The 10807-nt window shown below is 39.2% G+C and overlaps 1 protein-coding gene across 1 annotated transcript; it reads right to left on the bottom strand.

Annotated features, from left to right (window-relative positions):
* Nucleotides 1-941: 941 nt before the first annotated feature.
* Nucleotides 942-8871, bottom strand: ldb3b (LIM domain binding 3b). Its single transcript, XM_077625977.1, has 8 exons — nucleotides 8702-8871; nucleotides 5423-5574; nucleotides 5053-5128; nucleotides 4139-4161; nucleotides 3046-3243; nucleotides 2605-2774; nucleotides 1506-1542; nucleotides 942-1440 (listed from the first exon to the last, which is right to left on the bottom strand). Exons 1-8 carry the CDS (start codon nucleotides 8795-8797, stop codon nucleotides 1344-1346), a joined length of 849 nt encoding a protein of 282 aa, XP_077482103.1. The 5' UTR covers nucleotides 8798-8871; the 3' UTR covers nucleotides 942-1343.
* Between the last annotated feature and the right edge of the window lie 1936 nt (nucleotides 8872-10807).

The raw sequence follows: 10807 nt of genomic DNA, 5'->3' as shown, positions 1-10807 counted from the left end.
GGGGCGGGGGGCTTTCTGAGCACGCGTCGGGCGGAAAGATGCTGCAGCATTTTTCACGTCATCAGTGCTGTTTCGCTGCCACTTTTTTTGGGGGGGGACGGACGGACGAGTGTGGAAACACCTCGGATAGATGCTGAGCTGGCAATTATGTAACGAGAAGGCGTTAGAGGAGATGATGTCATTGCGTCAGTCGTGTAATCCCCTCCTTTTTTCGGCTTTGTGGAATTTTATTGCATCCCCTGCTGCAGTCAAAAATGCCGAGTCATGGTCGGATGAAGCCCTCCAGACTTCGCCCGTTGAAAATGTGCCGTTCCAGTCATAAAGGAGCTGTATTGCTTTTTATTGCGAATTCACAACGATTATTTTGCAGGACGTATCTCAAGTTATTTGTTGGAAACTGTTGTTGGGCTTATCTTTAAATTGCACTCGGAAGTGCCACAAGGTGGCGACAAAAACCTCTCATAGAAAGTAGTGTTTTAGTACCCTCTTGTGGCCTTTATAGGGCTTTTAACTTTTAATTTTCTTCAACAAAAAGTCTTACCACTTTTGTTAGTGCTTGAATTAATCATTTCGTTTGAATTTTAATCCCCAAAATATCACAATTCAGTCATTTTTGTGACTTTAGTTTGTCATTTGTTTTTGTATCAAACCTATTTCCAAATGAATGTGTATCAATAATAACAAGAAACATTTGAAAGCCCTACCAAAATAATAAGAAATATAACAAAACATTGGAAAGTAAAATCAAAATCTTCCGTTAACTCCTGAAATGGTGTATTTTGAGAGAAGTGCATTTCAAAATCTTTCATTTGTTTATAAAATCTCTTTTCCTTCATTACCTTTACAAAAAAGATAAATATTTATCTACTATATATTGCATTTATTCATCCTAATCTTGCAGTATTATCCCAAACGATATTCATATTGCCACAACGCGACCATGTCGTTTTAGGAAAACATTTATTCACATTGAAATGAGTGTATTTTGAGAGCATTTTTTTTTTTACATACTGCGTGTGTTTGTGTGTGCATGTGTGTTTTCTAAACATATACGTGATATTTTTATACACTTATGTCACTTGAGTACAGGGGAAACAAAATATGAAGATCTAAGCAGCCGTCGCGACACGCACAACCCATACATAAACTCTACCTACTGTATACACACACACGCACACGCATATAAGAAGCATTTGTATACGTGAGTGTGTAGTGAGGCATTGTCCCACCTTTAGTCGAACACATTCTCTTAGCTACGCTAGCTGGCATTCCTTATGTGCTTGTTTGTAAATGTATTTCTCGTTCTGACGTGGCTCCACGTCGCTTTCCTTCCTCGCTTGACTTTACTGCTGGATGTTGAGGATCTGTGCGGACAATCCGTGGTGCCATTTCCTCAGCTTGGCGAAGCGAGGACCTTTCATTTCCGACTCAAACTTCGCCCTGTTTCGGGCAGATGCCAGGTTATGTCGGATTCTAGTATGGGAAGACCCCAAAGTGGGACCTACCTTGACTTCTGCAGAGCTTCCTCATCGGGGTCTTGCACTTGATGGAGAGAGAAAAAAGGGAGGGCGTGATTTACAGTTGAAAAGGAGCCTTAATCAGTTGTTTAATTAACCCAAGACTACAGTAACAAAATGACTCGGTGATTTCATGATAAAACAAAAACAATGGCAATAAAGTTAAATATAATTTAAAAAAACAAAGGCAAGATACAATGATTTGTTCATTTTCCATAAGGCTTATCCTCAAGAGTTGTGGGGGTGCCGGAGCCTATCCCAGCCAACTTTGGTCACTAGGCGAGGGATACCCATATTGGTTGCAAGCCAATACGACAATGAATTTTTAATAACTGTCATTTCTAAGAAGCAGGCCTACCGTATTTTCACGACTATAAGGCGCACATAAGTCTTAAATTTTCTCCAAAATAGACAGGGCGCCTTATAATCCAGTGCGGTTTATATATGGACCAATACTAAAATTGTTATCACGATAAAATGAAATAAGTCAGTCGGTAGGGTACACATCCTCTACAGCTCTCACAACTACGGCAAGCAGCCCCCGACTCTACTATTTTCCCGTAGAAAAAGTACTGCGCAGTGACTGCTGGGGTATGTAGTTATTTTGTCAATACACCCAATGGATTGTGGCCTGGCGATCGGCGTCAACACAGCTTTACGAAGCATGGACGCTAGCTACTAGCTAGCTACTATTTGCGAATGGATTGTGGTCTGGCGATCGGCATCAACACAGCTTTACGAAGCAACTTTGATGGATTTGTGGGTGATGATGACGTGAGTACATTGTAAAATGGCTAAATAAAGTACAACCGAACTCAGTTTTGCTTCTGTTGCCTTTTTAAAAACGTGTTTTTAGCGTGTGGGTGTAGCGTGTATGTTTAAGCTGGTGTATGTTTTGCCATGCCTGGCTGCGTCTATAAAAACGGTGCGTCCTTTGTGTGTGTAAAATACAGAAATAGCACTCGTTATTGACACTGCGGCTAAAAATACGATGCACCGTATAGTCGTGAAAATACGGTATGTTATACGACTATAAATTTGCTCTTTTTGTATCTGCGTGTGTTTTGTTGAGCGACTGGTCACTGACTATATTCAGTTCCGGTGATGTGGGCCAGCATCCTAAAGCTCTTTGACTGAAGGTTGGCGGCGCGGCGAGCCCACTCGGACAAGTCCAGGGCGTTGTCGCTCGGCCGGATGACCGCCTGGTACACGGGGGAGGCGCAGTCCACCACTGGGTCCTTTATTGGCAGCGCCGTGCTGTGCCCGTGCAAAAAAACAACAAAAAACAAAACAGACCCAATTATTATTACTTCCGAGAGTGGGAAATAGACGCTAAAGGTCGTAGTCTTTTCGGGGGAAGCGCGGCGATGGCGCGGGCCGGGGTACTCACGCCAAAGGGGAGCCCGCCTCCTCTCTGAGGTCGCCGGCAAGCGGGGGTGAAGATGAGGATGATACGGGATGGAAGATGGAATGAGCGAGGACAACGCGTGCCATGCGACGTGACACGGCGCGATGGTGCTAGTCTCACCCTTCGTGACCTTTGGCCTGCGACTGGCCGGCGATGGCGTCCATGATGGCGTCCTGGGAGTACATGCTGATGGGCGTGTTGTACTGCGCGTGCACGATGGTGGCCTTGCCGCCGGGCCCGCGCACTTCAATGGGCTTGTGGGTGGACAGGGCGGAGTCCTTCAGGGCGATGGGGTTGAAACTGGGCGTGTACTCCACACTGCGAGAATCAAACGTGAATTTCGGCGATGTTTGTTTCGTTCAGGCGGGCAATCATGCCAGATTAGTCACTAGTTTTGGCAACAAAAATAACATCAGACTCTAGTCTTGTTTTCAGGGAGAGTTTGTTAAATTAACCAATATACCGTATTTACCGGCCTATGAAATGCACTGGATTATAAAGCGTACCTTCTATAAATGGCCTATCTTGATTTTTTTTCATATATAAAGCGCACCAGATTGTACAATTTTGAATAGTGGTGGTAGTCGTAGTAGTGGGGGATTGTGTTAAATATCAAGTAGATGGAGCTGTGCTTAAGCGAATTATAAACAATGATTAATCAATATTGATCCACATTAAAGGAGGACTATTGGATTATAAAACACATAGCTGGCTTTTGAGAAAATTCAAGTCTTTTAGTTGTGCCTTATATATATTTCCTCAAATATTATTTTCCTAAATAATTTTAAAAATATAGCGTTTAGTTTTGTTCTCACCCAAACTCAAATAGCTCATGTATTCTGTTTTTTTAAAGGAGCATAATCTATGTTTTAAGAAATATCTATATATATTAATTTATAGCTCACCATTGGTTGTTTCTTGTTTTATCCCTGGAAAATTTGTACGCTGTTTCTTTCCCAAACTTACTTTTCCCAACACTAATTTTAAAACTAATTTGGAAAAAAACACTGTAATTTTCCCCTTTGAAAAAGAAAAAACAACAACTTTTTTCGTCTTAGTCTCAGGGTTTGCCATTCTTCAACATGAGTCCCCAAATAACACAACACAAAACGCCCACACTATCACATTCTCAATTGGGGGCTGAAATTGTTAATCACTTCACACTTCACCCACACATGCACGTTCGGTCACGTCCCGACATTTTTATACTGACTTGGCAGGTGTGTTGGCGATAACCTGCAAAACACAAAAATAAAGACAAATGAGAGACAACAATCGTCTTCGCAAAACACGCAGCTCGGAAACCATCCCATCTACTGTAATCCTCCTCCCCCTCCATCATTGTCATCCTCATCGTCACCCGCCCACAAGTGTTCCACAAGTGAGTGACAAGCGCAGGGGGGTCTCTAATCACATGACACGGACCGAGGGGGGACCATAAATAGCTCGGAATAGCTTGGAATACCTGCAGCAATACACACTACCTGATCTGCTGATGTCACAAGTGCATCCATTACACACACGCAAACGCACACGCAGGCATGTACAGGGACACCCTATCTCAAAGTGAAGATGATGATGCGTGACAGGCTCGGAACATTCCGCCCGCCGACAGCTGCTCTGGCGTGGTCCAGTCAGGCGTCGCCGACACGTGCGCCCGACACCTGACTTATCAGCGTCGCTTTTGAAGATTGCCGTAGCGACAGACAACTTCCAGATGTCGTCATCGGTTTCCTAGAGTGACCCTAATCTCAATTACTCGAACCCTAACGTTGACCCTCGCTCACGTGGAGAGAATTGCGGAAAAAACGGTGCCCTCTTGTGGTCGTAGCAGAAAACGGCGTGATTGTTTTTTCTTGATTTTTTTGCATTCGACCAATAAAACCACTCCATGAATCTTGCATCCCGCGTGAGAATTTAAACGAAAGTAGAGCGTAAAAAAAGCAGTCTTGAAAAATATTACAAGAAATGAAAAATATGTAAATGAGAATTAACAATAGAGTACATTTTTTTTTGCGAAGTAGAATAAAAAAAGTACCAGATATAAGAGTAAAAAGTTTGAAAGAAATCTATGAGTAATTTTTTTTTCACATGACTAGGTTAAAATATGAATTTTCATATGATTACCTTCTGGTGGGGGATGACGGGCATGGGCGAGTCCATCCTGGGGGTTGCCGTGGGAACGGGCGCAGGACGTCTCGACCTGCGTTCAACGTTTAATTTTTTGTTCAAAATGAAGAAAGAAACCGCTCAGCTCATTTACATATAATTTAATTAATCATGCTGAAGAAAACTAATAAATAGCAAAAAAAAGTTTTTGGTAATTGTGTTGAATTTTTGTACAAAAAAAGTTGCCTTTACCTTTTTTAATAATTTTCATGGTTTTTACATACAACCATATTGACGTCGATAAATTCCGTTTGTCATTCGCCAACGTCTATCGCCGCCAATGCGACAGCAAAACTCGAGAATTTTTTAAAGAATATTTATCGCTTACTTCTGCATGCTGAGCACGAGTCTGCTAGTGGCCAACTTGATCTTGTTCTGAGCCTCTAAATGGGTCAGACCGTCAGTGGCGGCGCCATCGATGGCCGTGATGATGTCACCCTGCGCCAGGCTACCGCCCGACGCCTTGCTGCCCGGGGTTATCTGACAAATACGAGGAAAAAAAAAACCTTCTCATGACATGTCATTACAATTACAATTGAATTTGTTTTTCTTTGCGCGCTGGCCCTTTAAGACGAGCGCGCCACATACAATACCAGGTTTAATTTTACAGTCAACTCGTTAAAGAGTTAAAAATAAGCCCCGTGACCCTCCGCAGAAGCCCACCTGCCGCTGACATTCATTCTGCTCGGAATCTTTCGGGATGCCTTCTTGCGTCAATATTTAGGAATCTTGTTTCGATATTGTCCATCTTTGTATCGCATTTTTTTTTTCCCCCATAAATTCTCCTCCAGGTCATTTTTGCACAAAATGAGTTGTTGACATTTACGTTGTTTATGTTTAAGATTAACTCCAGTTTTGCGAGATTTCTGGTCATAAATAGGTTTTTTTATTTATTTGGAAAATATCTCCTATATGTTTACAAATTTTTGTACTGCATTCAGTCAACTTAGTGTTATAATAGATGTGGCAGTGTTTTTTTCTTCCCATTTGAATTGTGTTCTTTTGCAATAGCATGAGATTTTTAAACAAGGAAAAAAGTTTGGATTTTTGTTGTTATTGGCAAAGGTAGATTTTAATTTTTGAAATGAAAATGACAGTGGTGAGAGTTGAGAATGAAAAAATATGTGTATTATAGAAAATATATATCAAGAATGTTGTTCCAGAGTAAAACCACTTCAAAAGTGGATTTGATCCAGAATAAACATGATTAAAAGAAAAAAAAATCTTGATCAAAGCACAAATTTAAAAATAAATTCAGTCTGGTGCAAGGAAAAAAAACTGTGGGTGGGATGTATTTAGATTTTGTTGCATTATTTCATTAGATTTTCTGGTGCATTATTACAAGGCAAACTAGTCCTTTGCCTGTTTTTCTAATTTAATTTAGCAAATCATACTGCTTGCTATTTAAAGTTCTTTAAAAAGAAAGCCTGAGCATGTGGTAAAATGTTCCCAGCGTGTTTTGATCCCGTTCTTGGCAGACAAGATGCGAACAAGGTCTTCTTGGCCTTTCTTCTTCTCTGAGTTGTTGGCAAAAGTCACCCGAAACGGGGGACCGTGTGACGCCGACCTGACCCCGGCAAACTACCGCGGGGAACAATCCGAACGGCCACCATTGGAATTTACGTCACAATTTTTCCCTCGTTTTAAAACCAGAATCGCTTCAGTCGGTCTGCGATGACCCCGGAATAGGTGAAGCCTTTGCTCGCCGCCTCGTCTTCCCTCGGCCATTCCGACGCTATTTAAAGGGAAAGCTGTAAATACACCAAAGGGTCTGCCAGACCCCCGCCCCTTAGAAAGCGCTCTCCTAGGTCGCTCGCCATCTTTGCATGTCAAACGCTATTTTCTGTTAGAGAAAATCCATCTTTATTTGTTTCCCCCCAACAGTTCTTTGTATTTAAATTGCAATAAATGTACATTCTGTAGTGCAAACAAGCAGACATTTTTGAGACCACCGGTGTTCTGTAGGGGGTCACGCGTAATGGGAGCACGTGAGGCGTTCGGGACACTTTGTTGTCAAGCGTCAAGTATGTTAATTCCATGGATCTTAATGGCATTTAAAAATTTGTATGGAAAGTTTGTCATTTTTGGACAGATGGACTGTTTTGGTCAAATTTTTGGCGTCGAAATGAGATGAAATATGGCACTTTTACTTTAAAGAAGTCAGGATGTCCTCTATTGGCCAATCTTAACGAGTAGACTTTCATTTAGGAACAGCAAGTGAGCCTATAATTAGAAAAATATAGTAAGATAACATTCAAAATGTTGTTTTACACCCTGCGCGTCATTAGAAAAAAATGTCATTTGAAGCATAAGAAAATAGAAATGACTTTTTTGAGCACCAAATAAAGTCAGCTAACTCCGTTATTGTGAAATGATGTACTGAAAAACTGGAATTGAACTACTGAAAATTAAATAGGGCCAAGTTTGTTTTTGCATTTAGAAATAGACCAACGAAAAAAGGAACTGCAGAACTTTTCTAAATAAAGTTTCATTTCCAATTGGGCCTTGTGTCATTGGCATTTTGTAAGTGCAACACTCGGCATTTCCAAGATGAAACCCGGTTTCACTTGCCGGGAGATCAATTTCAAACATTTAGAAAGTCTGTATCACCCCACTCTAGGTGCCAGTATTCATGACATGACCTATTAGGAGAGTTGATCAAATAGTACTAAAATGGAGTTAGCTCTCTTTAGTTTTCACATGCCAAAACTATTTCTTTTTACATTTGACATTCTCTTTCATCATTCATAACATGCGTGTTTGTAGATTTGATAGAATTTTGGTCTTAGACCACTAATTTACTGAACTAGACATTAGTGCTTATACTCGGGAAGCAAAAAACATTTTAGTCTATTTTGGCATTCGAACTTGGACCAATATTGTCTAAAATGGCAAAACAACAAGCATTTTATTTATTTATTTATCTTTGTCATTTTTTATCATGCACAACATTTCATTAGACTGAATGGAAGTTTGGATTTAAAACATTATTGCACTAAAGTGGAGTTAGCCCGCTTTATGTCGACAGAAAAAAAACTAAAAAATCTTCACAAAAAATACACTGACACTTTAATGAAGGTAAGTATCCCAATTTCTTTTATGGGCGGAGTCTAAATATTTTCATCTTGACATTGTTGGTTATCTTCCAAAACATAGCTAATTTGATGGAAATTTGGACTTAGACCACTGTTGGACCAAAATGGAGTTAGCCCTCTTTCGTTCTCAGACCCCCTCAAACAAATCTTTTTATCTTTATCATTCTTTTTCACCATTCATGATATTTCATGAGAGTTGATGGAAGTTTGGACTTGGACCACAATTGGACTAAAAACTGAGTTAGCCCCCTTTCGTTCTCAAAGCTTTTGACTTGGTCTTTCTTTTCATCGTTCATAACATTTTAGTACAGTTGTTGAAAGTTTGGACTTAGATCACCATTGCATTTTAATAGAGTTGGCCCACTTTAGTTCCAAAACCTGAAAAATCATCCTAAAAACCACAAAACACACACTGCATTGTCACTTTAACGTAGCATTTTCTTCTAATGTTTTTTGGCGGCGTGTCGTTTTTTTTGTTTTTTTGTAAATTGTTTGTTTTTTGCTCGTCTTACCCTGGAGATAGTGAGGGGCATGTTGAAATCCTTCCCGCCCTGCAGCCGGAACCCCCACGGCGCCGGTCCGTTCAGCGTCACCGTGTACGTGCTCATGGCTGGCTAGTCGCTGGCGTCCGCTCGTACCTGGCTCTCCGCGCTGGTCTGGGTATCCTTCTGGTGTGCTCTGCAGCGCCCCCCGTTCGCAGCTATGCCGCTCTTTGCGTCAGGTGCCTGGCCGCGCGGACCCCCGGATGGGACCGACACCCACAAGTGGGGCGGTACCCAAGGGGGCGCCGCCCGTGGGCGGGTTCAGGCGCTGTGGCCGCACGCAAATACCCACGGGAAGCCCGAAATAGCCTCCGTACATCCATTTTCCCTCATGGAAAAACCACACAATTGGAATTTTGAGGTAGACCATTATGAATATCTAAAATCTGATGTATTGTAGATTAGTTTGTGGCCTGCCAAACAAGTTGGAGTCTAAGAATAGCAACAGGGGCACACGATGGGGGGGGTCCGGTGACCCCTTATAAGGCCTGTAATCAGAAGCCCCAGAATGCTTCAGTGCCCATGCACAGGCAGCCAATATAGACACGTCTTACTGATACACATTCTCTCCCGCCAGCCACCGCAAACTTATCATGGCTGCTGTTATGCTTTTGACTTCAATTAATTTTCCTCTGAAGGAGGAGAAAAGTCAGTATTGGCCTCTTGGGAGGGAGAATTTGGGTAACTTCATTTTATAAAGTATATATTGAATTCTTCAATTTTGTATGATTTTATTATTAGAAAAAGTTATAATCTATTACAATCATAATTGGCCAACTGACCTTTGGGCTTATCCTATTAAATGTTAATAAATGTTACAAGAAATTGCTATACTAAAGTCGAGCCCCCATCGTGAGTTTAGAACATTTTGATTTTATTTTTGTGTGTAACATTTAAAAAAATAAAAAATAAAAAATATATATACATGTGTATATATGTATATATATGTATGTATATATGTATATATATGTATGTATATATGTATATATATGTATGTATATATATGTATGTATATATGTATATATATGTATGTATATATGTATATATATGTATGTATATATGTATATATATGTATGTATATATGTATATATATGTATGTATATATGTATATATATGTATGTATATATGTATATATATGTATGTATATATGTATATATATGTATGTATATATGTATATATATGTATGTATATATGTATATATATGTATGTATATATGTATATATATGTATGTATATATGTATATATTTGATGTATATATGTGTATATATATGTATGTATATATGTGTATATATATGTATGTATATATGTATGTATATATACGTATATATGTATGTATGTATGTGTGTATGTATATATATATATATATATATATATATATATATATATGTATGTATGTATGTATGTATGTGTGTGTGTATATATATACATATATACATATACATATTCATGTGTGTATGTGTATCTGTATGTATATGTGTATATGTATGTATATGTGTATATATATGTATATGTGTATATATATGTATATGTGTATATATATGTATATGTGTATATATATGTATGTGTATATATATGTATATATGTATGTATATATATATATATATACAAAAACAATAAAAAAATAAACTAATATATATATATATTTTTTAGTTTATTTTTTTTATTGTTTTTGTTCATTTTATTATTATTATTTTTAAATTATTTTTATCCTCATGGGAGATTTTTCCCTCATTGCTACAATATTTTCACCTTGTGAAAAATAAGTTGGGAGTCAGTGAAAGCGTATGCTTGTGTCAAATGTTACCAATCAACAAAATCAAATAAACAATAGCTCTGACAGGACTTGGCATTTTTGGCAAGAAGGGAACGCTGAATATTAATATAACGTGCAAGTGTCATGAGACTACGTGTACAGCTAAAAATAACAACAAAGGCTGGAGGATCAAGTGTTTGTGCACATCAGTATTCTGTTGTCATCGCTTCCCTTTAGAGGGCGCCAAAGTTTCACATGAAGTCTTAAGAACAACAAAGGTCAAAGGTCAAACTTCTTAATCACAAGGCCTAATATCAGCTTGG

Source organism: Stigmatopora argus, chromosome 18 (genome assembly GCF_051989625.1).
Source record: "Stigmatopora argus isolate UIUO_Sarg chromosome 18, RoL_Sarg_1.0, whole genome shotgun sequence".
Taxonomy (NCBI): Eukaryota; Metazoa; Chordata; class Actinopteri; order Syngnathiformes; family Syngnathidae; genus Stigmatopora; species Stigmatopora argus.
Note: the sequence above shows the minus strand (reverse complement) of the source record. Positions and strands in the feature narration are given on the sequence as shown.